This window comes from Pezoporus occidentalis, unplaced genomic scaffold (assembly GCF_034315485.1).
Source record: "Pezoporus occidentalis ecotype Australia unplaced genomic scaffold, CSIRO_AGI_Poc_V1 ctg433, whole genome shotgun sequence".
In the NCBI taxonomy this organism is placed as follows: domain Eukaryota; kingdom Metazoa; phylum Chordata; class Aves; order Psittaciformes; family Psittacidae; genus Pezoporus; species Pezoporus occidentalis.
Genome location: NW_026915762.1, coordinates 81,340 through 106,290, shown reverse-complemented (window position 1 = coordinate 106,290; position 24,951 = coordinate 81,340). Strand labels below are relative to the sequence as shown.

The 24,951-nt window shown below is 64.5% G+C and overlaps 3 protein-coding genes across 4 annotated transcripts in view; 2 read left to right on the top strand and 1 right to left on the bottom strand.

The window, feature by feature from the left end:
• The window catches only part of BOP1 (BOP1 ribosomal biogenesis factor), a 60,450-nt gene extending 45,648 nt beyond the window's left edge, over positions 1-14,802 (top strand). The window contains exons 4-16 of the mRNA XM_062634649.1: positions 5,479-5,633; positions 5,709-5,826; positions 5,923-6,024; positions 6,147-6,359; positions 6,717-6,878; positions 9,417-9,497; positions 9,581-9,650; positions 10,243-10,375; positions 12,244-12,424; positions 12,496-12,784; positions 12,868-12,952; positions 14,350-14,457; positions 14,629-14,802. Coding sequence (XP_062490633.1) covers positions 5,479-5,633; positions 5,709-5,826; positions 5,923-6,024; positions 6,147-6,359; positions 6,717-6,878; positions 9,417-9,497; positions 9,581-9,650; positions 10,243-10,375; positions 12,244-12,424; positions 12,496-12,784; positions 12,868-12,952; positions 14,350-14,457; positions 14,629-14,782 — 1,851 coding nt within the window. The 3' untranslated portion in view covers positions 14,783-14,802. The remainder of the gene's footprint in view (positions 1-5,478; positions 5,634-5,708; positions 5,827-5,922; positions 6,025-6,146; positions 6,360-6,716; positions 6,879-9,416; positions 9,498-9,580; positions 9,651-10,242; positions 10,376-12,243; positions 12,425-12,495; positions 12,785-12,867; positions 12,953-14,349; positions 14,458-14,628) is intronic.
• On the top strand, positions 11,252-12,132 carry LOC134171982 (uncharacterized; the record flags this gene model as incomplete). Its single annotated transcript, XM_062634652.1, has 2 exons — positions 11,252-11,650; positions 12,097-12,132. Coding segments are annotated over 2 exons (435 nt in total), but the record flags the coding sequence as incomplete, so codon positions are not given.
• A 943-nt stretch (positions 14,803-15,745) lies between the features above and the next one.
• Positions 15,746-24,951, bottom strand: part of MROH1 (maestro heat like repeat family member 1) — a 67,463-nt gene continuing 58,257 nt past the window's right edge. For both annotated transcript variants that reach the window (XM_062634654.1, XM_062634655.1), the window contains 7 exons: positions 24,791-24,937; positions 22,966-23,154; positions 21,445-21,597; positions 21,230-21,364; positions 21,042-21,144; positions 20,498-20,563; positions 15,746-15,831 (listed from right to left, as the gene is read on the bottom strand). In XM_062634654.1, the coding sequence (XP_062490638.1) occupies positions 15,746-15,831; positions 20,498-20,563; positions 21,042-21,144; positions 21,230-21,364; positions 21,445-21,597; positions 22,966-23,154; positions 24,791-24,937 (879 nt within the window). The remainder of the gene's footprint in view (positions 15,832-20,497; positions 20,564-21,041; positions 21,145-21,229; positions 21,365-21,444; positions 21,598-22,965; positions 23,155-24,790; positions 24,938-24,951) is intronic.

Here is a 24,951-nt window from a genome sequence, read left to right as displayed (position 1 = left end):
CGGGGATGGAGGTGCCGGTGCCCCGGGGATGGAGGTGCCGGTGCCCCGGGGATGGAGGTGCCGGTGCCCCGGGGATGGAGGTGCTGCTGCCCCGGGGATGGAGGTGCCGGTGCCCCGGGGATGGAGGTGCCGGTGCCCCGGGGATGGAGGTGCCGGTGCCCCGGGGATGGAGGTGCCGATGGCCCGGGGATGGAGGTACCGGTGCCTCGGGGATGGAGGTGCCGCTGCCCCGGGGATGGAGGTGCTGCTGCCCCGGGGATGGAGGTGCCGATGGCCCGGGGATGGAGGTACCGGTGACCCGGGGATTGAGGTGCTGCTGCCCCGGGGATGGAGGTGCCGCTGCCCCGGGGATGCTCGGTAATGGAGGTACCGGTGCCCGGGGATGGAGGTGCCGGTGCCCCGGGGATGCTTAGGGATGGAGGTACCGGTGCCCCGGGGATGGAGATGCCGCTGCCCCGGGGATGCTCAGGGGTGGAGGTACCGGTGCCCGGGGATGGGGATGCCGCTGCCCCGGGGATGCTCGGGGATGGAGGTACCGATGTCCCGGGGATGGAGGTACCGGTGCTCGGGGATGGAGGTACCGATGTCCCGGGGATGGAGGTGCGGTTGCCGCCGCCGGGGTCCCCGCTCCCCGGCTCCTGCCGGCTCTCTGCGCGCAGAAGGGGTTAAGGGCCGCTCGCAGGCTCCTTCCTCTCCCCACACGTGTGCATCGTAAGACGCGGAGTGTGGCAGGAGCTGGGTTTTATAGCGCAGCAGCGGTCAGCCAGGCCCCTCCTCCGGCTGCTCCGGAGCTCTGGAAGCGGGAGCCCGCAGGCTCACGCCTACCTGAGCTCACCCTCCAGCCCCGGAGGGGATTTAACCCTTCCGGGCTCAGCCAAGCTTTGGCAGAGGGGGGGGAACCGAGGGGCTGCAGCCTCGCGGTGAGGATGAGGAGGGCTGCGCTGCACCCACCGGCCATGGGCCTCGGCGCGGGCAGCATCCGCATCCATCACCTGCACGGGCAGGGTGTGATGGCCCCTGGGGGCACCCAGAGGACCCCACACAGTGTGGGGTGGGGAAGGGGGAAGGAAGGGTCCCCCAGCCCCACATTGCAGCTCGTGGCTGGGGCAGGGATGGGGACAGGGCTGCGGCAGCCCCGGGTTGGGGCTGTGGACACAGGCTCCTGCTCAGGATTGGTGCCTGGCAAAGGGAGCCCCTGAGAGCTCCCTCCCCTCCCCGCAGCAAGAGCAAATCCATCCTCGTGCTGCTGCTGCTGCTGCTGCTGCTGCTGCTAATGGGGCAGAGAGGGAGCGTTAACCCTTGAGGAGCTGCGCGCCCGCCCGCTTCCACCACAGCTCCTGATGTCCCATCCTAATGTCCCACCCCAGAACCCATCCTAATGTCCCATCCCCATAACCCATCCTAATGACCAACCCCATAACCCATCCTAATGTCCCATCCCCATAACCCATCCTAATGTCCCATCCCCATAACCCATCCTAATGTCCCATCCTCATAACCCATCCTAATGTCCCATCCCCATAACCCATCCTAATGTCCCACCCCAGAACCCATCCTAATGACCCACCCCATAACCCATCCTAGTGACCCATCCCCATAACCCATCCTAATGACCCATCCTAATGTCCCATCCCCATAACCTATCCTAATGTCCCATCCCCATAACCCATCCTAATGTCCCATCCTAATGACCCACCCCATAACCCATCCTAATGTCCCATCCCCATAACCCATCCTAATGTCCCACCCCAGAACCCATCCTAATGTCCCACCCCAGAACCCATCCTAATGTCCCACCCCAGAACCCATCCTAATGTCCCATCCTAATGACCCACCCCAGAACCCATCCTAATGTCCCATCCCCATAACCCATCCTAATGTCCCATCCCCATAACCCATCCTAATGACCCACCCCAGAACCCATCCTAATGTCCCATCGCCATAACCCATCCTAATGTCCCATCCCCATAACCCATCCTAAATTCCCATCCCCATAACCCATCCTAATGATCCACCCCAGTACCCATCCCCATAACCCATCCTAATGACCCATCCTAATGACCCACCCCAAAACACATCCTAATGTCCCATCCCCATAACCCGTCCTAATGACCAACCCCATAACCTGTCCTAGTGACCCATCCCCATAACCCATCCTAATGTCCCATCCCCATAACCCATCCTAATGACCCACCCCATAACCCCTCCTAGTGACCCATCCCCATAACCCACTCCATAACCCATCCTAATGACCCACCCCAGAACCCATCCTAATGACCCATCCTAATGACTCACCCCATAACCCACCCCATAACCCACCCCATAACCCACCCCATAACCCATCCTAATGACCCACCCCATAACCCATCCTAATGACCCCCCCCAGAACCCATCCTAATGACCCACCCCAGAACCCATCCTAATGACCCACCCCAGAACCCATCCTAATGACCCACCCCAGAACCCATCCTAAATTCCCATCCCCATAACCCATCCTAATGACCCACCCCATAACCCATCCTAATGACCCACCCCATAACCCATCCTAATGACGCACCCCATAACCCACCCCATAACCCATCCTAATGACCCACCCCATAACCCATCCTAATGACCCACCCCATAACCCACCCCATAACCATCCTAATGACCCACCCCATAACCCACCCCAGAACCCATCCTAATGACCCACCCCAGAACCCATTCTAATGACCCACCCCAGAACCCACCCCATAACCCATCCTAATGTCCCACCCCAGAACCCATCCTAATGACCCATCCCCATAACCCACCCCATAACCCATCCTAATGTCCCATCCTAATGACCCATCCCCATAACCCATCCTAATGACCCACCCCAGAACCCATCCTAATGACCCACCCCAGAACCCATCCTAATGACCCATCCCCATAACCCACCCCATAACCCATCCTAATGACCCACCCCAGAACCCATCCTAAATTCCCATCCCCATAACCCATCCTAATGACCCATCCTAATGACCCACCCCATAACCCATCCTAATGACCCACCCCAGAACCCATCCTAATGACGCACCCCATAGCCCATCCCCACCCCATGCCAAGCCCAGCCCCACTGCAGGTTTAACTTCCCCACCTGCCCCAGCCTGGAGGAGCTGCGGGGCTGCTCAGGACCCAGGCACAGGGCAGGCACCGAGGTTTGATCCGGATGAAGGCCACCGGCCTCCTCCTCCTCAGGACCCCGCAGCATCCCAAGCGCATCCCTAAGGAGCGGGACCAGTGCCTGCCCGGGACCCCATCCCTGCCCGGGGATTGCCCCTGCCCTTGCCCCATCGGCCTCCTGCGAGGGGGACGGGACCGCGGTGGGGCTGCGCCGGCCCCGGTCTCCCCTCCACGTGGACCGGATATTTTCAAGGGAAGGCTCCTGCTGCCAGGAATGTGGGGCCAGGAATGCCCAGGGCCCATCCAAGAACAACTTCCAGGCGGGGAGGCCGAGTTGGTGACGGCAGCTCCCGGCCCCACGGGCACCTGGAGGGGATTGGGGCTGCCCTGGACCAAGCAGGGCTGGGGAAAGGGGGGACACGAGGACACGGATACGGGGATCCCGCTGTGGGGAATAACCCCAGGCGCCTGCATCCCGATGGGAGCTGCCAGAGCCGAGCCCACGGGCTCAGCTCCAGCAGGGCTATGGGGTTTGCTCCGTGCTATGGGACGAGGGCATGGAGCCCATCCTGCCCCGATCCCGATGGGGTGCTCGCATCCTGCGCTGACGCCGTGGGGGTGATGGATGGGTCCAGGCCCGGCCTTCCCGGGGCTCCTGCTGCTTCCCCTCCTTGTGTGCAGGGTGTTTATGGGGACCAGATGGAGCCGTGTGGGGCACAGGTCGCTTCACACCTCCGTCCCATGGGGTGCAACTGGGGATGGGGTCTCTGCTTCCCGAGGGCAGCGGGGAGAGGCTGCAGGGGGGCAGGACCCCACCATCAGGTCCTGTCTGCCCTCATGTAGCTGCTCAGAGCCATGGGGCTGTGGGACCCATGGCCATGTGTGGGTCCCATGGCCATGTGTGGGTCCCATGGCCATGTGTGGTGACCAAAGCCATGGGGCTGTGGGTCCCATGGCCATGTGTGGTACCCAAAGCCATGGGGCTGTGGGACCCATGGCCATGTGTGGGACCCATGGCCATGTGTGGGTCCCATGGCCATGTGTGGTACCCAAAGCCATGGAGCTGTGGGTCCCGTGGCCATGTGTGGGTCCCATGGCCATGTGTGGTACCCAAAGCCATGGAGCTGTGGGTCCCGTGGCCATGTGTGGGCCCCATGGCCATGTGTGGTACCCAAAGCCATGGGGCTGTGGGACCCATTGCCATGTGTGGAACCCAAAGCCATGGAGCTGTGGGTCCCGTGGCCATGTGTGGTGACCAAAGCCATGGGGCTGTGGGACCCATTGCCATGTGTGGTACTCAAAGCCATGGGGCTGTGGGTCCCATGGCCATGTGTGGTACCCAAAGCCATGGGGCTGTGGGACCCATTGCCATGTGTGGAACCCAAAGCCATGGAGCTGTGGGTCCCGTGGCCATGTGTGGGACCCATGGCCATGTGTGGTACCAAAGCCATGGGGCTGTGGGTCCCATGGCCATGTGTGGTACCCAAAGCCATGGGGCTGTGGGACCCATTGCCATGTGTGGAACCCAAAGCCATGGAGCTGTGGGTCCCGTGGCCATGTGTGGGTCCCATGCCCATGTGTGGGTCCCATGGCCATGTGTGGTACCCAAGCCATGGAGCTGTGGGACCCATGGCCATGTGTGGTACCCAAAGCCATGGGGCTGTGGGTCCCATTGCCATGTGTGGTACCAAAGCCATGGGGCTGTGGGACCCATGGCCATGTGTGGAACCCAAAGCCATGGAGCTGTGGGTCCCGTGGCCATGTGTGGGTCCCATGGCCATGTGTGGTACCAAAGCCATGGAGCTGTGGGTCCCATGGCCATGTGTGGGTCCCATGGCCATGTGTGGGTCCCATGGCCATGTGTGGTACCCAAAGCCATGGAGCTGTGGGTCCCATGGCCATGTGTGGGTCCCATGGCCATGTGTGGGTCCCATGGCCATGTGTGGTACCCAAAGCCATGGGGCTGTGGGACCCATGGCCATGTGTGGTACCCAAAGCCATGGAGCTGTGGGACCCATGGCCATGTGTGGGTCCCATGGCCATCTTTGGTGACCAAAGCCATGGGGCTATGGGTCCCATGGCCATGTGTGGGTCCCATGGCCATGTGTGGGTCCCATGGCCACGTGCAGAGCCCCATCCTGGCGCTCCCATCTCCATCCCTGTGTGGTACCAAGGCATCCGGGGTGGGGGGGGGGCTTGGGGCATCCTCGCTGCCCTGCAGATGGGCCCCGAGGCTGCAGAAGGGAGGACATCACCTTCCCCAAGTGCCTTTGACCCCCCCGTCCGCCTGCAGTGGTGCCCCTCACACCCTTGCCCCTCTGCTTCCCCCCCCAGGACATCCGCAACACGGTGGGCAACATCCCCATGGAGTGGTACCAGGACTTCCCCCACATCGGCTACGACCTGGAGGGCAGGAGGATCTACAAACCCCTCCGGAGCAAGGACGAGCTGGACCTGTTCCTGGAGAAGATGGAGAACCCCGACTACTGGTGAGCGCCTGGGGAACGGGGCCCACGGAGCTCCGGGTGCCCCCCGGGCGTGCTCAGCCCCACGCCGCCCCGCAGGAGGACGGTGCAGGACAGGAGGACGGGCGCAGACCTGAAGCTGAGCGACGAGGAGGTGGCGTTGGTGCAGCGGCTGCAGAAGGGGCACTTTGGGGACGTCCACTTCGACCCCTACGAGGTGGGGCCAGGGCCGTGCTCCCGCTGCCGCCATGGGGCTGCCCCACGGCGGGCAGCAGCCGCAGCGTCCCTCTGCCTCCGTCTGTGTCCTCCCCAGCCCGCCGTGGACTTCTTCACGCACGAGGTGATGCTGCACCCGGTGACCAACCGCCCCGCCGACAAGAGGAGCTTCATCCCCTCGCTCATCGAGAAGGAGAAGGTGATGGACACGGCCCTGTGCCGTGCTCCGCGCCCCAGCGGGCTGCAGGAGCCTCCGGTTCCTCCCTGCCCCACATCCCCGCCCCACCTCCTCCCCAAGCCTGCCGCCTCCCTGCCCCACAGGTCTCCAAGCTGGTCCATGCCATCAAGATGGGCTGGATCAAGCCTCGGAAGCCCAAGGACGAGACGCCCACCTACTACGACCTCTGGGCGCACGAGGATCCCAACTCCATCCTGGGCCGCCACAAGATGCACGTCCCAGCCCCTAAGATGAAGCTGCCCGGGCACGAGGAGTCCTACAACCCCCCTCCCGAGTACCTGCTCAGCGAGGAGGAGGTGTGGGGAAGCGGGGGGACCGGGGCAGCGGGGTGATGCTGGGATGCAGGCATGGGGGGTTTGGGATGTGCTTTGGAAGGGCACCCAAGGGACCAGATCCGGCGGAGACCTCGTGAAGGGAGCAAAGGATGCTCAGGCTTGAATGGGATGAGGAGTGGGGGCAACAGCAGGGAACGGGGTCCAGGGTGAAGGCGCTGCCGCTGCGGGACCCATCCTGCACCCGGAGGGAGGCGGCGCATCCCCATGGGGCTGAGGTTTGGGGTGGTGGTGGTGGGGGGGGGCTCCGGGGCTTGGAAGCAGGGCAGGGCGGCCCCGGGGGTGCCTCTGCCCCACTGACGGGGTCCCCCCGCCCCACAGAGGCTGGCGTGGGAGCAGCAGGAGCCGGCGGAGCGGAGGCTGAGCCTGGTGCCGCAGCGGCACCGCAGCCTGCGGGCAGTGCCCGCGTTCCCCCGCTTCATCCACGAGCGCTTCGAGCGCTGCCTCGACCTCTACCTCTGCCCGCGCCAGAGGAGGATGAGGGTGAGGGGCCTGGGGGGCAGCGGGGGGGGCTCCGGGATCGGCTCCAGCACCTGGGGGCACCAAGGGGGCAGGGACGGATCCTGGCGCCCAGAACCCAGCACCCAACCCCTGCTCCTGGTGCCCAGCACCTGCACCCAGCACCCAGCCCCTGCTCCTGGTGCCCAGCACCCAGCACCCAGCCCCTGCTCCTGGTGCCCAGCACCCAGCACCCAACCCCTGCTCCTGGTGCCCAGCACCCAACCCCTGCTCCTGGTGCCCTGCACCCAACCCCTGCTCCTGGTGCCCTGCACCTGCACCCAACCCCTGCTCCTTGTGCCCAGCACCCAGCACCCAACCCCTGCTCCTGGTGCCCATCACCTGCACCCAACCCCTGCTCCTGGTGCCCAGCACCCAGCACCCAACCCCTGCTCCTGGTGCCCATCACCTGCACCCAACCCCTGCTCCTGGTGCCCTGCACCTGCACCCATCCCCTGCTCCTTGTGCCCATCACCTGCACCCATCCCCTGCTCCTTGTGCCCAGCACCCAGCACCCAACCCCTGCTCCTGGTGCCCAGTACCTGCACCCAACCCCTGCTCCTGGTGCCCTGCACCTGCACCCAACCCCTGCTCCTGGTGCCCATCACCTGCACCCTGCACCCAACCCCTGCTCCTGGTGCCCATCACCTGCACCCAGCCCCTGCTCCTGGTGCCCATCACCTGCACCCAGCACCCAACCCCTGCTCCTGGTGCCCAGCACCCAGCACCCAACCCCTGCTCCTGGTGCCCAGCACCCAGCACCTGCACCCAGCCCCTGCTCCTGGTGCCCATCACCTGCACCCAACCCCTGCTCCTGGTGCCCTGCACCCAACCCCTGCTCCTGGTGCCCATCACCTGCACCCAACCCCTGCTCCTGGTGCCCTGCACCTGCACCCAACCCCTGCTCCTGGTGCCCTGCACCCAGCACCCAACCCCTGCTCCTGGTGCCCATCACCTGCACCCAGCACCCAACCCCTGCTCCTGGTGCCCTGCACCCAGCACCCAACCCCTGATCCTGGTGCCCAGCACCCAACCCCTGCTCCTGGTGCCCTTCACCCAGCACCCAGCCCCTGCTCCTGGTGCCCAGCACCTGCACCCAACCCCTGCTCCTGGTGCCCTGCACCCAACCCCTGCTCCTGGTGCCCATCTCCTGCACCCAACCCCTGCTCCTGGTGCCCTGCACCCAGCCCCTGCTCCTGGCGCCCATCACCTGCACCCAACCCCTGCTCCTGGTGCCCTGCACCCAACCCCTGCTCCTGGTGCCCATCTCCTGCACCCAACCCCTGCTCCTGGTGCCCTGCACCTGCACCCAACCCCTGCTCCTGGTGCCCAGCACCCAACCCCTGCTCCTGGTGCCCTGCACCTGCACCCAACCCCTGCTCCTGGTGCCCATCACCTGCACCCAACCCCTGCTCCTGGTGCCCTGCACCTGCACCCAACCCCTGCTCCTGGTGCCCATCACCTGCACCCAACCCCTGCTCCTGGTGCCCATCACCTGCACCCAACCCCTGCTCCTGGTGCCCTGCACCTGCACCCAACCCCTGCTCCTGGTGCCCATCACCTGCACCCAACCCCTGCTCCTGGTGCCCATCACCTGCACCCAGCCCCTGCTACTGGTGCCCTGCACCCAACCCCTGCTCCTGGTGCCCTGCACCCAACCCCTGCTCCTGGTGCCCTGCACCCAGCACCCAACCCCTGCTCCTGGTGCCCAGCACCTGCACCCAGCACCCAACCCCTGCTCCTGGTGCCCTGCACCCAACCCCTGCTCCTGGTGCCCATCTCCTGCACCCAACCCCTGCTCCTGGTGCCCTGCACCCAGCACCCAACCCCTGCTCCTGGTGCCCTGCACCCAACCCCTGCTCCTGGTGCCCAGCAGCTGCACCCAGCCCCTGCTCCTGGTGCCCAGCACCCAGCACCCAACCCCTGCTCCTGGTGCCCTGCACCTGCACCCAACCCCTGCTCCTGGTGCCCATCTCCTGCACCCAACCCCTGCTCCTGGTGCCCAGCACCCAGCACCCAGCCCCTGCTCCTGGTGCCCATCACCTGCACCCAACCCCTGCTCCTGGTGCCCTGCACCCAGCACCCAACCCCTGCTCCTGGTGCCCAGCACCCAGCACCCAGCCCCTGCTCCTGGTGCCCATCACCTGCACCCAACCCCTGCTCCTGGTGCCCAGCACCTGCACCCAGCACCCAACCCCTGCTCCTGGTACCCAGCACCCAGCACCCAACCCCTGCTCCTGGTGCCCTGCACCTGCACCCAGCACCCAACCCCTGCTCCTGGTGCCCTGCACCCAGCACCCAACCCCTGCTCCTGGTGCCCATCACCTCCCCTCAGCACCGGTCCCAGCGCCGCTCCTGAGCTGGGATCAGGGACGTGCCCACACGTCCATGACCCCTCTCCTGTGCTCCCATCCTGCTCTTGGTGCCCTGCCCTCGTGCTCTCCAGCCCCAGCCTGCCCGGGGCGCGCAGGGCACCCACCCCGGGGTGCTGAGCTGCGGCCCGGGTGCCTCTCCCTCTCCCAGGTCAACGTGGATCCGGAGGATCTCATCCCCAAGCTGCCCAAACCCCGGGATCTGCAGCCCTTCCCCACCACCCAGGCCCTGGTGAGTGGGTGCACGGGGCTGGGGCTCGCTCCGGGGACCCATGGGTGCCCTCACCCACGTCCTGCTCCTGCCTCCATCCCCAGGTGTACCGCGGGCACACGAGCCTGGTGCGCTGCCTCAGCATCAGTCCCAGCGGGCAGTGGCTGGTGTCAGGTAAGGATGGGACCCCCACACAGGGCCGGGTGCTCCCGGAGCTGGGGCTGCTCCAGGGCCTGAAGGGGATGCGGGGAACCTTGGGACAAGGGAGGCAGGGATGGGAGGAGGAGGAAGAGGGAAGAGTTGATGGGAGCTTGGGGAGTTCTTCCCCATGGAAGGGGTTGAAGGGAGAGGTTTGGGATGCTCCATCCCTGGCAGTGCTCAAGGGCAGCTTGGACACAGGGGCTCGGAGCACCCTGCTCCAGGGGAAGGGGTCCCTGGGGGGGGTTCCTGCTCCGGTGCTGCCCGAGCAAGGCGCAGATCCCGGTGTGGGGCTGGCAGTGGGGCTGAGCTCAGGCGTTAAAAATAACCCCATGGGAGAAGGCAGGGATGGGAGCAGCGGCTCCGGCTGAAGACGGGGCGGTGGAGCCAGCACGGGAGCTGCAGGGACCGCGGGATGCAGCTGCAGGATGGGGCCCGTGCCCTGGCACCAGCCTCCCCCCCCCACCTCCCTGCATCACATCGAGCCTGGTGCGGAGGAGCTGCTGTGTGGGGCAGAGCCGTGGGGCGCGGAGCTGCTCTGCCTCAGGCCCTGCCCCGGTGCCCCCAGGCTCCGACGACGGCTCCGTGCGGTTCTGGGAGGTGAGCACCGCCCGCTGCGTGTGGGCCCTGTCCGTCGGGGCCGTGGTGAAGAGCCTCGCCTGGAACCCCAACCCCTCCATCTGCTTGGTGGCCATCGCCGTGTGAGTGTCCCCACAGCACCCACAATGCCCACAGCACCCACAGCATCCACAGCATCCACAGCACCCACAGCATCCACAGCACCCACAGCACCCACAGCACCCACAGCATCCACAGCACCCACAGCACCCACAGCATCCACAGCATCCACAGCATCCACAGCGCCCACAGCATCCACAGCATCCACAGCATCAACAGCACCCACAGCATCCACAGTGCCCACAGCATCCACAGCGTCCATAGCACCCACAGCACCCACAGCATCCACAGCGCCCACAGCAGCCACAGCACCCACAGCACCCACAGCCCCCACAGCACCCACAGCCCCCACAGCACCCACAGCACCCACAGCACCCATAGCACCCACAGCATCAACAGCATCCACAGCACCCACAGCATCCACAGCATCCACAGCGCCCACAGCACTCACAACACCCACAGCATCCACAGCATCCACAGCATCCACAGCACCCACAGCATCCACAGCGCCCGCAGCACCCACAGCACCCGCATTACCCACAGCATCCGCAGCATCCACAGCACCCGCAGCATCCACAGCATCCACAACGCCAACAGCATCCACAGCACCCACAGCACCCACAGCAACAACAGCACCCACAGCACCCACAGCACCCACAGCATCCACAGCATCCACAATGCCAACAGCATCCACAGCATCCACAGCGCCCACAGCATCCACAGCATCCACAGCACCCACAGGATCCACAGCATCCACAGCGCCCACAGCGCCCACAGCGCCCACAGCACCCACAGCGCCCACAGCACCCACAGCACCCACAGCATCCACAGCGCCAACAGCATCCACAGCATCCACAGCATCCACAGCACCCACAGCGCCCGCAGCGCCCACAGCATCCACAGCATCCACAGCATCCACAGCATCCACAGCACCCACAGCATCCACAGCACCCACAGCATCCACAGCACCCACAGCACCCACAGCGCCCGCAGCGCCCGCAGCATCCACAGCGCCCACAGCATCCACAGCACCCACAGCACCCACAGCACCCACAGCGCCCACAGCACCCACAGCATCCACAGCGCCCACAGCACCCACAGCGCCCACAGCACCCACAGCATCCACAGCGCCCGCAGCGCCCACAGCATCCACAGCGCCCACAGCATCCACAGCATCCACAGCATCCACAGCATCCACAGCATCCACAGCACCCACAGCATCCACAGCATCCACAGCATCCACAGCGCCCACAGCATCCACAGCACCCACAGCACCCACAGCACCCACAGCATCCGCAGCATCCACAGCACCCACAGCATCCACAGCATCCACAACGCCAACAGCATCCACAGCACCCACAGCACCCACAGCAACAACAGCACCCACAGCACCCACAGCACCCACAGCATCCACAGCATCCACAATGCCAACAGCATCCACAGCATCCACAGCACCCACAGCACCCACAGCATCCACAGCGCCCACAGCACCCACAGCACCCACAGCTGGAGGGGGGGGGGTGTTCCCCGTGCCGGAGCCTGCCCAAGGGGCACCTCCAGGCTGGTGCCGCCCCACAGCATCAATGGGGATCGCTGGGACCCTGCCTTTGGTGGCCTCATCCCCCTGGGGGTGACGGCTCAGGGGCACCTGTGTGGAGCTGGCACCCGGGGACGTGGGTTTGATGCTTTCCCCACCTCAGGGGTTCCATCAGTCCATGCCCCGGGCACTGCCCCCCATCCCCAGTGCCCCACGGGGTGTTCGGGCTATGGAAGGAGCTGACTCCTCGCAGAGCCCCACATCCCCCCCCATTGCCCGTGGGGCCATCCCACGGCTTGCAGAGGGGTTTCCATCTCCTCACCCGCATCCTTTTCCCCCCCTCCGGCTCCGCAGGGAGCAGTCGGTGCTGCTGGTGAACCCCTGCCTGGGGGACAAGCTCCTCTATGGGGCCACGGACCAGGTCCTGGCCTCCTTCGTGCCCCCCGAGGAGGAACGGCTCCAGCCGGTGCAGTGGGTGACGGCCAGCGCGGAGGAGCAGAGCCGAGGCATCCGCCTGCTGGTGCAGCACACCAAGGTGGGCACGGGGCCGCGGGTGGCGGGTGGCGGGCGCTATGGGGCTGCCCCACTGAGAGCCCCATCCCGCAGGCGGTGAAGCAGCTCACGTGGCACGGCAAAGGGGATTACTTCGCCAGCGTCGTGGAGGACAACGGCGGCATGCAGGTGCTCATCCACCAGAGCAGCAAGCGTTGGAGCCAGAGCCCCTTCCGTCGCGGCAAGGGGCTGGTGCAGTGCGTGCTCTTCCACCCCGTCCGGCCCTATTTCTTCGTGGCCACGCAGCGCTACGTCCGCGTCTACAACCTGCTCAAGCAGGAGCTCACCAAGAAGCTCATGAGCAACTGCAAGTGGGTGTCCAGCATGGCCATCCACCCCGGGGGTAGGTGCCGGGGCGGTGTGGGGTGCAGGCAGGACAATGGGGGGGGTTTCGGGTACCGGATGAGCCCCAGTTGCTTCGTACAGGTGACAACATCATCTGTGGGAGCTACGACAGCAAACTGGCCTGGTTCGACCTGGACCTCTCCACCAGACCCTACCAGCTGCTGAGGTGAGCCCGTGGCTCCCCATTGACACCCACCCCACCCACCCAGTACCCTGAGGCCTCTTCCCTCTCCTCGGGGGGGGATGGAGCAGGATGGAGCCCATCGGGGCGCTGCCCTGGTGCTGGTGCCTCGTGTGCTGGGCTGGGGACGGGGACCAGAGGTCAGCGGGGCTTGGAGATGCCTGGGAAGCTGCAGCATCCAGCACCCTGCACTCAACACCTAGCACCATGCACCCTGCACCCTGCACCCTGCACCCTGCATCCAGCACCCTGCACCCAGCACCCGGCACCCTGCACCCAGCACCCTGCACCCAGCACCCAGCTCCCAGCACCCTGCACCCAGCTCTCTGCACCCAGCACCCTGCACCCAGCTCCCAGCACCCTGCACCCAGCTCCCAGCACCCTGCACCCAGCTCCCTGCACCCAGTTCTCTGCACCCTGCACCCAGCACCCTGCACCCAGCTCCCAACAACCCAGCACCCTGCACCCAGCTCCCAGCACCCAGCTCCCAGCACCCAGCACCCTGCACCCAGCTCCCAGCACCCTGCACCCAGCACCCAGCACCCAGCTCCCAGCACCCTGCACCCAGCTCCCAACACCCAGCTCCCAGCACCCTTCACCCAGCTCCCAGCACCCAGCACCCTGCACCCAGCTCCCAACACCCAGCACCCAGCTCCCAGCACCCAGCTCCCAACACCCAGCACCCAACACCCTGAACCCAGCACCCAGCTCCCAGCACCCAGCACCCTGCACCCAGCACCCAGCTCCCAGCACCCTTCACCCAGCTCCCAGCACCCAGCACCCTGCACCCAGCTCCCAGCACCCTGCACCCAGCACCCAGCACTCTGCACCCATCACCCTGCACCCAGCTCCCAGCACTCTGCACCCATCACCCTGCACCCAGCTCCCAGCACCGGCTTCCAGCACCGGCACCCAGCACCCAGCTCCCAGCACCCAGCACCCAGGCTGCAGCAGCAGCAGCAGCAGCAACGCTGCTGTCAATGGGGAGGCTGGAGCAGAGAAGGCTCCTGAAGGGGAGAGCTGAGAGCAGCCCCAGGGCATGAAGGGGCTGCGGGGAGCCTTGGGACAAGGGAGGCAGGGATGGGAGGAGGAGGAAGAGGGAAGAGTTGATGGGAGCTTGGGGAGTTCTTCCCCATGGCAGGGGTTGAAGGGAGAGGTTTGGGATGCTCCATCCCTGGCAGTGCCCAAGGGCAGCTTGGACACAGGGGCTCGGAGCACCCTGCTCCAGGGGAAGGGGTCCCTGCTCCCTGGAGGAGCCTCAAGGTCCCTTTGCACCCAAGCCATTCCCTGATGGAGAGCAGAGCCGGGTCCACGGGCGCAGGGGCAGATCCTCCATCCCCTGCCCTTGTCCTTGTCCTCGTCCCCATGCCCTGGCCCTGCAGGCACCACAAGCGAGCCCTGCGGAGCGTGGCCTTCCACAAGCGGTACCCGCTCTTCGCCTCGGCCTCAGACGACGGCACCGTCATCGTGTGCCACGGGATGGTCTACAAGTACGTGTGGGGCTGGGGCTGGGGGATGAACCCCAAACCCCACAGCCGTGGGTCAGGGGTGGCCTTGGCAGTGCTGGGGTTAGACCTGAGGAGCCTAAAGGGCTTTTCCGCCCCGGTTCGTGCTCCATCCCTGAGCATCCTCCTCATCCTCATCCTCCTCCTCCTCCGCAGCGACCTCCTGCAGAACCCATTGCTGGTGCCCGTCAAGGTGCTCAAGGGCCACGTGCCAACGCTGGATTTGGGGGTCCTGGACGTGCTCTTCCACCCCACACAGCCCTGGGTCTTCTCCTCCGGCGCCGACGGCACCATCCGGCTCTACACGTAGCTGCTGCCCGGCGCCAGCATCCCGGCACGGTGCCGGGATCCACAGCCCCTTTCCCATTAAATCCTTTGGGGTACATCCCTGTGCTGCTTCCTGCAGGGCTGGAATAGGGACACGTGGAGCCCGAGCCCCCCCAAAAACCCTTCTCAGTGCTGGTGCCTCCGGTGGTGCTCCTAGGGTCACCCGGGGGGGGGGAGCAGTCCCAATGGACCCAAAGGAGGACCCCCATGTGCTGCCCTGTGGTCCAGCTCGCCCCATTGGTAGTACCAGGGCCAAGAGCTCTTGGGGGGCGCTGAGGAGGAGGAGGATGGAGCCGGGCTGTGCGCCGGGACCCCCCCATAGCTCCCTCAGTGCTGCTGGTTTGTGGTGGAAGCACCCTCAGAGCGGGTGAGCTCCCAGCCCAGGGAGCAGGGATGGGAACAGGGGACAAAGACCCAGAGCAGGGGGAGATGGGGCAGGACCAGCACTGGGGCACCCCTTGGGTAGAGCCCGCACTGCCCCTTTGGCGACCGAGCATCTTCCTCCATAGGGGATCCTGCACAGGCACATCCCACGCTGCTCCCTCCCCATAGCCCCCCCCCATGGCCACCTCAGGGGGCAGCAGTGGGGGGGTCCCCACCGCCCCCTTCACCCCCAAAGCTTGAGGAGCAAAGAGCTTTATTTAAAAATACACCTATGTACAAGTGCCTGGGGAAGGGGGGGGTTCAGCCACCAAGAGCACCCAGGGATGGGGACCCAGGATCAGCAGCAGCAGCGGGTTTGGGGGCTCCATCCTGAGCAGGGGTGCTGCCAACCCCATGGCCCCAACAGCCCCTTCCCCCCCATAACCCATCCCATTGAACAACCAATGCCCACCGTGGTCCGGGGGGCCGGCGGGAGCAGGGGGTGAGGATGGAGCTGCCGATGGGGCAGATGCAGCAGTGCCCTGGGGTTGGCCACGGCGAGGACCCGGCCCTGGATCCCTGCTCACAGGATCCGCACCAGGCGGCCCAGGGTCTCGGCCACCTTCACACGGACCGAGGGGACGGGGTCCTTCAGGAGCAGGTTCAGAGCTGGGAGGAGCAGAGCACAGAGAGGTTGGAGGGGGGCAGGACCCAAACCCGGCCCCAGAGGGGATCCTGCGGGACCTGAGAGCAGCGCCAGAGCCTGAAGGGGCTGCGGGGAGCCTGGAGAGGGGTTGGGGTGGAAGGGATGGGATAAGAGGGAAGAGTTGATGGGAGCTTGGGGAGTTCTTCCCCATGGAAGGGGTTGAAGGGAGAGGTTTGGGATGCTCCATCCCTGGCAGTGCTCAAGGGCAGCTTGGACACAGGGGCTCGGAGCACCCTGCTCCAGGGGAAGGGGATGGAGCTGGAGCAGCTTTCAGCTCCCTTCATCCCAACCCATTCCATGACTCCATGACCATGAATCGAGCCCAGGGGTACCGGACCCTCTGCTGGCCCCATCCCCATCCCCATCACACCCCAAGGGCTGGAGCCCCCCTCTCCTCCTCCTCACCCCAGCACCCTTTACTCTGCTGCGATGCCCCCCCCCGATGCTGTGGGGGGTGTCCAGGGGATGTGGGGCAGGAGCTGGGCCCCCCCCCCCCGGCCCTGCCAAGGGGGGGTGCAGACAGCACCGTCCCCATGCTCCCCATAACCCCAGCGCCTGGAGCGGCTCCCGGTGCTTTCCCATCGGCTCCCAGCCCCATGGATGGGGGGGGGGGGGGGCACCTGCAGCCAGCCCGGCCCCCCTGGAGCCGGCTCAACACGGGAAGCTCTCGCAACCCAATCCGCGCTGCCGGCTCCAGGCATTACTCACCGGCGGGCGGATCGCCTTTCACTCGCAGCGCACAGAAAAGGCCCCTTTTCTTCTGGCCCGGGCTCGGCGGGCCAACGGAAAGATGCTTTTTCCTTTTTTAGTGCTTTTTAAGCCGGCTCTGGCACGCTCCGGCGCTTTCCGAGCATGACTGCATGCGATGAGGTCACCGGGACGGGGAAAAAACCCTCGCATCCAGGAAAATCGCTTAACGCCGCTCCAAAAGGGCACCGGCTGCAAGGGGGCTGCGCGGAGCCCAGCGCGGCGACACCGCGAGCGGCTGCGGCCACGGCAAAGGCGGCCCGAGCCCTTCCTGGGCATCCAAACCTGCTGCGAACACCCCTGAGCCCCTCCTGAGCATCCAAACCTGCTGCAAACACCCCTGAGCCCTTCCTGAGCATCCAAACCTGCTGCAAACACCCCTGAGCCCTTCCTGAGCATCCAAACCTGCTGCAAACACCCCTGAGCCCTTCCTGAGCATCCAAACCTGCTGCGAACACCCCTGAGCCCCTCGTGAGCATCCAAACCTGCTGCAAACACCCCTGAGCCCTTCCTGAGCATCCAAACCTGCTGCAAACACCCCTGAGCCCTCCCTGAGCATCCAAACCTGCTGCAAACACCCCTGAGCCCCTCCTGGGCATCCAAACCTGCTGCAAACACCCCTGAGCCCTTCCTGAGCATCCAAACCTGCTGCGAACACCCCTGAGCCCTTCCTGAGCATCCAAACCTGCTGCGAACACCCCTGAGCCCCTTGTGAGCATCCAAACCTGCTGCAAACACCCCTGAGCCCTTCCTGGGCATCCAAACCTGCTGCAAACACCCCTGAGCCCTTCCTGAGCATCCAAACCTGCTGCAAACACCCCTGAGCCCTTCCGGAGCATCCAAACCTGCTGCAAACACCCCTGAGCCCTTCCTGAGCATCCAAACCTGCTGCAAACACCCCTGAGCCCCTTGTGAGCATCCAAACCTGCTGCGAACACCCCTGAGCCCTTCCTGAGCATCCAAACCTGCTGCAAACACCCCTGAGCCCTTCCTGAGCATCCAAACCTGCTGCGAACACCCCTGAGCCCCTTGTGAGCATCCAAACCTGCTGCGAACACCCCTGAGCCCTTCCTGAGCATCCAAACCTGCTGCGAACACCCCTGAGCCCCTTGTGAGCATCCAAACCTGCTGCAAACACCCCTGAGCCCTTCCTGAGCATCCAAACCTGCTGCAAACACCCCTGAGCCCTTCCTGAGCATCCAAACCTGCTGCAAACACCCCTGAGCCCCTTGTGAGCATCCAAACCTGCTGCAAACACCCCTGAGCATCCAAACCTGCTGCGAACACCCCTGAGCCCTTGTGAGCATCCAAACCTGCTGCGAACACCCCTGAGCCCTTCCTGGGCATCCAAACCTGCTGCAAACACCCCTGAGCCCTTCCTGGGCATCCAAACCTGCTGCAAACACCCCTGAGCCCTTCCTGAGCATCCAAACCTGCTGCAAACACCCCTGAGCCCCTTGTGAGCATCCAAACCTGCTGCAAACACCCCTGAGCCCCTTGTGAGCATCCAAACCTGCTGCAAACACCCCTGAGCCCTTCCTGAGCATCCAAACCTGCTGCGAACACCCCTGAGCCCTTCCTGGGCATCCAAACCTGCTGCAAACACCCCTGAGCCCCTGAGCCCTTCCTGAGCATCCAAACCTGCTGCAAACACCCCTGAGCCCCTTGTGAGCATCCAAACCTGCTGCAAACACCCCTGAGCCCTTCCTGAGCATCCAAACCTGCTGCAAACACCCCTGAGCCCTTCCTGAGCATCCAAACCTGCTGCAAACACCCCTGAGCCCTTCCTGGGCATCCAAACCTGCTGCAAACACCCCTGAGCCCTTCCTGAGCATCCAAACCTGCTGCCAACACCCCTGAGCCCCTCCTGGGCATCCAAACCTGCTGCGAACACCCCTGAGCCCTTCCTGAGCATCCAAACCTGCTGCGAACACCCCTGAGCCCTTCCTGAGCATCCAAACCTGCTGCGAACACCCCTGAGCCCTTCCTGAGCATCCAAACCTGCTGCAAACACCCCTGAGCCCTTCCTGAGCATCCAAACCTGCTGCGAACACCCCTGAGCCCTTCCTGAGCATCCAAACCTGCTGCAAACACCCCTGAGCCCCTTGTGAGCATCCAAACCTGCTGCGAACACCCCTGAGCCCTTCCTGAGCATCCAAACCTGCTGCGAACACCCCTGAGCCCTTCCATCCAAACCTGCTGCAAACACCCCTGCATCCAAACCTGCTGCAAACACCCCTGAGCCCCTCCTGAGCATCCAAACCTGCTGCAACACCCCTGAGCCCTCCCTGATCCAAACCTGCCCACCCCTTCCTGAGCATCCAAACCTGCTGCGAACACCCCTGAGCCCTTCCTGGGCATCCAAACCTGCTGCAAACACCCCCGAGCCCTTCCTGGGCATCCAAACCTGCTGCAAACACCCCTGAGCCCCTTGTGAGCATCCAAACCTGCTGCGAACACCCCTGAGCCCTTCCTGAGCATCCAAACCTGCTGCAAACACCCCTGAGCCCTTCCTGAGCATCCAAACCTGCTGCGAACACCCCTGAGCCCTTCCTGGGCATCCAAACCTGCTGCGAACACCCCTGAGCATCCAAACCTGCTGCGAACACCCCTGAGCCCTTCCTGAGCATCCAAACCTGCTGCAAACACCCCTGAGCCCTTCCTGAGCATCCAAACCTGCTGCAAACACCCCTGAGCCCCTTGTGACTTGTGATCCAAACCTGCTGCCACCCCTGAGCCCTTCCTGAGGCAAACAACACCCCTGAGCCCTTCCTGAGCATCCAAACCTGCTGCAAACACCCCTGAGCCCTTCCTGAGCATCCAAACCTGCTGCAAACACCCCTGAGCCCCTTGTGAGCATCCAAACCTGCTGCAAACACCCCTGAGCCCCTTGTGAGCATCCAAACCTGCTGCGAACACCCCTGAGCCCTTCCTGGGCATCCAAACCTGCTGCGAACACCCCTGAGCCCTCCCTGAGCATCCAAACCTGCTGCAAACACCCCTGAGCCCCTTGTGAGCATCCAAACCTGCTGCAAACACCCCTGAGCCCTTCCTGAGCATCCAAACCTGCTGCAAACACCCCTGAGCCCTTCCTGAGCATCCAAACCTGCTGCAAACACCCCTGAGCCCTTCCTGGGCATCCAAACCTGCTGCGAACACCCCTGAGCCCTTCCTGGGCATCCAAACCTGCTGCGAACACCCCTGAGCCCTTCCTGAGCATCCAAACCTGCTGCGAACACCCCTGAGCCCTTCCTGAGCATCCAAACCTGCTGCGAACACCCCTGAGCCCCTTGTGAGCATCCAAACCTGCTGCGAACACCCCTGAGCCCTCCCTGAGCATCCAAACCTGCTGCAAACACCCCTGAGCCCCTCCTGAGCATCCAAACCTGCTGCAAACACCCCCGAGCCTCAGCCATGGAGCTGAGCTCATGAGGGGCCCATGCCTGGCTCTGGGGGTCCCTCGGTACCCCACTGAGCCCACCCTGCAGCCCCAGCCCCTGTGCCACACGAAGGCCATTGCAGCATCCCCGCAGCACCAGCAGCATCCCCGCAGGACCCCCCCATTGCTGCTGGTGCCAGGATCCCCCATTGGCTGCTCGGGAGGTGAAGGATGCTCCCGGTGTGCCCTGGGTCACACAGGGATGCAGCCGGCGCTGCCTGGATCCCGCTGCACCTGCACATCACGGAGTCATGGAATGGGTTGGGATCAGGGGACCTTAAAGAGCATCCAGTTCGTGCCTCCTGCCATGGGCAGGGACACCATGGGACGTGGAACATGAGGCTGCGACGGCCTTAAAGAGCTGCTGGTCCTCGGGTCCCATCCCAAAGAGCAGGAGCCCCATCCCACGGGTCTGAACCCCAGCTCTGGTGCTCGTGACTCACCCGAAATGAGCTGGTCAAGATCCACTTGCTGACAGTGATCCTCATCCACGTGCAGCACCAGGAAGCCTGAGGAGAGAGCCCAGGGGCAGGGCTTGGTCCGGATCCCAGCGAGGAGCCTCACATGGATCCATGGAAGGTTTGGGTGGGAAGGGACCTTAAAGCTCCTCCAGTTCCAGCCACGGGCAGGGACCCCTTCCCCTGGAGCAGGGTGCTCCGAGCCCCTGTGTCCATCCTGCCCTTGAGCACTGCCAGGGATGGAGCATCCCAAACCTCTCCCTTCACCCCCTTCCATGGGGAAGAGCTCCCCAAGCTCCCATCAACTCTTCCCTCTTCCTCCTCCCATCCCTGCCTCCCTTGTCCCAAGGCTCCCTGCAGCCCCTTCAGGCCCTGGAGCTGCTCTCAGCCCTCCCCTTCAGGACCCTTCTCCCACCTCTCCCAGAGCAGAGACGGGCTTGGGGTCCTTGGAGCATCTCCCAGGCTGCTCCATGCCGCATTAAGGGCATCACCCATGCAGCCCCGTGCTGCAAACCCAGCCCTCACCCACCGATGAACATGGGCGCTGCCGCTCGGATGTCAGCCCAGGTGCTCTTGAAGTAGAAGAGGTTGGTGAGGAGCAGGCGGTTCAGCATCTCCGGGTAGCTCTGCATCTAGGGCAGGCGCAGCAGGGATGCAGCACAGCGCAGGGATGGGGCTGAGCAGGGCGGGGGGGACACACGGGAGCGCTGCACTCACCAGGTGCTTGCAGACGTTGTTGATGAACTCCCCGTAGTGCAGGCTCCTGCCCTCCTGCAGGTGGTTGCGGAACATGGCCCGCAGCCCCTCGCAGCCCATGCTGGGGCCGCACGTGCGGAGGGCGAACTTGCAGGCCTGGGTGCAGAGCAGGGGATGCAGCGCGCTGCAGCGGGGGGGTCCCCGGTCGCATCGCGGTGCAAGGGGGGGGTACTCACGTTGACCACGTCCGGCTGCGGGTCCTGCAGGTGCAGCAGCAGCGGCACGAGGCCGTTGAGGATCTGCTCCAGGAAGAGCTCGCAGTGGCCGCGGCTGAAGCGGCTCAGGTGGCCGAAGAGGACGATGGAGGAGAGCCGGAGCTCGGGCTGCTCCTGGGCACAGGGGATGAGGGATCAGAGGGAAAGAGCTGCAACGGGCATGGCCTGCCCGGGACAACAGCACCCGGCACCCTGAACCCTGCAACCGGCACCCGGCACCCTGCACCCTGCAACCGGCACCCAGCACCCTGTACCCTGCGCTCAGCACCCTGCAACCGGCACCCAGCACCCTGCGCTCGGCACCCTGCAACCGGCACCCAGCACCCTGCACCCTGCACCCGGCACCCTGCACTCAGCACCCTGCAACCGGCACCCAGCACCCTGCAACCGGCACCCAGCACCCTGCAACCGGCACCCAGCACCCTGCACTCTGCACCCAGCACCCGGCACCCAGCACCCTGCCCTGCGCTTGGCACCCTGCACCCTGCACTCGGCACCCTGCACTCTGCACCCTGTACCCAGCACCCTGCACCCAGCACCCTGCACTCTGCACCCTGCACCCTGCACCCAGCACCCTGTGCTCAGCACCCTGCACCCGGCACCCTGCACCCTGCACCCAGCACCCTGCACCCTGCACTCAGCACTCAGCACCCTGCGCTCGGCACCCTGCACCCGGCACCCTGCGCTCAGCACCCTGCACCCAGCACCCTGCACTCTGCACCCAGCACTCAGCACCCTGGACTCAGCACCCTGCACCCTGCACCCAGCACTCTGCACCCTGGACTCAGCACCCTGCACCCTGCACCCTGCACCCTGCACTCAGCACTCAGCACCCTGCACTCGGCACCCTGCGCCCGGCACCCTGCGCTCGGCACCCTGCGCCCAGCACCCTGCACTCTGCACCCAGCACTCAGCACCCTGCACCCTGCACCCAGCACTCTGCACCCTGCACCCAGCACCCCGCACCCTGCACCCAGCACCCTGCACCCAGCACTCAGCACCCGGCACTCAGCACTCAGCACCCTGCACCCAGCACCCAGCTCCCAGCACTCAGCACCCAGCACCCAGGCTGCAGCAGCAGCAGCAGCAACGCTGCTGTCAATGGGGAGGCTGGAGCAGAGAAGGCTCCTGAAGGGGAGAGCTGAGAGCAGCTCCAGTGCCTGAAGGGGCTGCAGGGAGCCTTGGGACGAGGGAGGCAGGGATGGGAGGAGGAGGAAGAGGGAAGAGTTGATGGGAGCTTGGGGAGCTCTTCCCCATGGAAGGGGTCGAAGGGAGAGGTTTGGGATGCTCCATCCCTGGCAGTGCTCAAGGGCAGCTTGGACACAGGGGCTCGGAGCACCCTGCTCCAGGGGAAGGGGTCCCTGCCCTGCCCTGCCCGTGGTTGGAGCTGGAGGAGCCTGAAGCTCCCTTCCCAGCCCAGCTCCATGATCCCCTGACCCAGCTCATCCGCACAGCCCGGCAGCGGCCCTGGCCCAGCCTTACGCTGTCGAAGAAGGGCCGGATCCTGATGGCGATGTGCAGCAGCATGGACTGGATGTCTCGCTCCTCCACGTGATCCAGAAGCTTGGAGAGGCTGGACATGGCCTCCAGCGCAACCAGGTTGTGGGGGTCATCCTTGTCATCCATGCCACTGACCATGGAGGCCAGCAGCTTGGCTCCGTGCTTCCTCACCTGCAAGGGCAGAGGCAGCAAGAGCGGTCCCCATGGGGGTGAAGATGCCTGGGGGGGGTTTCTCCTGCCCCACACGCGGCTCCCAAATGGAAGGAGCTGGAAGATAACTTGAACTGCGACCAGCACAGCAAAGCATCTCCAGGTGGGGACAGGCCCTGCGGTCACCAAGGGGCTGCAGAGCAGGGTGGGAGAGCCTCAATCCCATGGGCTCATTCCTACCCTCCTTGCAAAGCCACAGCCCTACCTCCAACCCACGGGCAGGGGATGGCTTTGCTTTATGGGATCCATTCGGCTATAGGAAACCTGGAGAGGGGCTTGGGGCCGTGTAAGGATGGGATCATAGAATCATAGAAGCGTTAGGGTTGGAAAGGCCCTAAGGATCATCTGGTTGCGATCGCCCTGTCGTGGGCAGCGACACCTTGAGCTAAATCATCAAAATCAAGGATGCCCAAGGCATTTTCTACAGGCATTTTCAGAGGGAACGCACCCGAGACACCGCTTAAAGCACTACAAACGGGGCCAGGGTGCTGCAATGCTTGCACTAACAAGCGAGGGCATCCCAGAAGTACAGGCGCAGAGAGCGTGCGCTTCAGCAGAGGCACAGAGGTGAGCAATGCAAACAGGGGCACTGTAGTCAACGCTCTTTTCCCCCTTAGTCTTCAAAGTTGCCCAATTCCTTTGCTTTTTGCCCCACAGGGTTTGCGAAGGAGGAGAGCCAACAGCGGGACAGGAACTGGGAAGGTGATATGGCTACCAGTAAGAGAGGAGTGGTTGACATGCTGAGTGGTGGAGCTGGAGTCCGGAGGAGCCGTGTAGAACTGGATTGGGGGATTAGAAATAGGGTGGCATGAGGAAAAGCTCAATGTTTTGTAGCTGGGAGGAAACAACTCCATGCACGAGGAGTGGGACAGGCTGGGAAGCAACTGAAAAGGCCTGAAAAGGATCGGGGTTACGGTGGACTCCAGGCTGAATAAGAGCCACCAGCACACGTGCCCTGTGCATACAGAAAAGGATGAGGTGGAAGGGCTCACGCTGGAAGAGGGAAGAGCCGATGGGATCTTGGGAAGTTCTTCCCCATGAGGGCGCTGGGACATGGAAGGGGTTGAAGGGAGACGTTTGGGATGCTCCATCCCCAGCAGTGCTCAAGGGCAGCTTGGACACAGGGGCTCCGAGCACCCTGCTCCGGTGCGAGCCCATGGCAAGGGCTGGGGATGGAGGAGCTTTGAGCTCCCTCCCAACCCAACCCAACCCAACTCAACCCAACTCAACTCAACCCAACCCAACCCAACTCAACCCAACCCAACCCAACCCAACCCAACTCAACCCAACCCAACTCAACCCAACCCAACCCAACCCAACTCAACCCAACTCAACCCAACCCAACTCAACCCAACCGAACCCAACTCAACCCAACCCAACCCAACTCAACCCAACCCATTCCATGCCTCCATGACTGGAAAGCCCTGGAGCTGCAGGGAGCAGAGGCATCGCAGCTCGGCGATGCTGCTCCTGTGGGGCAGCCACCACCGCGCTTTGGGAGCTGCCACCCCCATTGCTCCAGCTCCCCCCATCCCCAGGGGCCCCGTGCCCCCCTGTGTCCCCCCCTGATCCCCACAGGCCCCGGTCCCGCTCTCACCTTGTCCGGGGAGCCGGCGGCGACGTTGCCGAGCCCGCGCAGCACCAGCACCCGCACCAGCGTGCAGGGGTCCTTCTGCCGCCCGGCCAGCACGTCCAGCACCGGCTCCAGCACCATCAGGTCGTTCACCACGCTGCTGCTGAGGAGCTGGAGCACAGGCG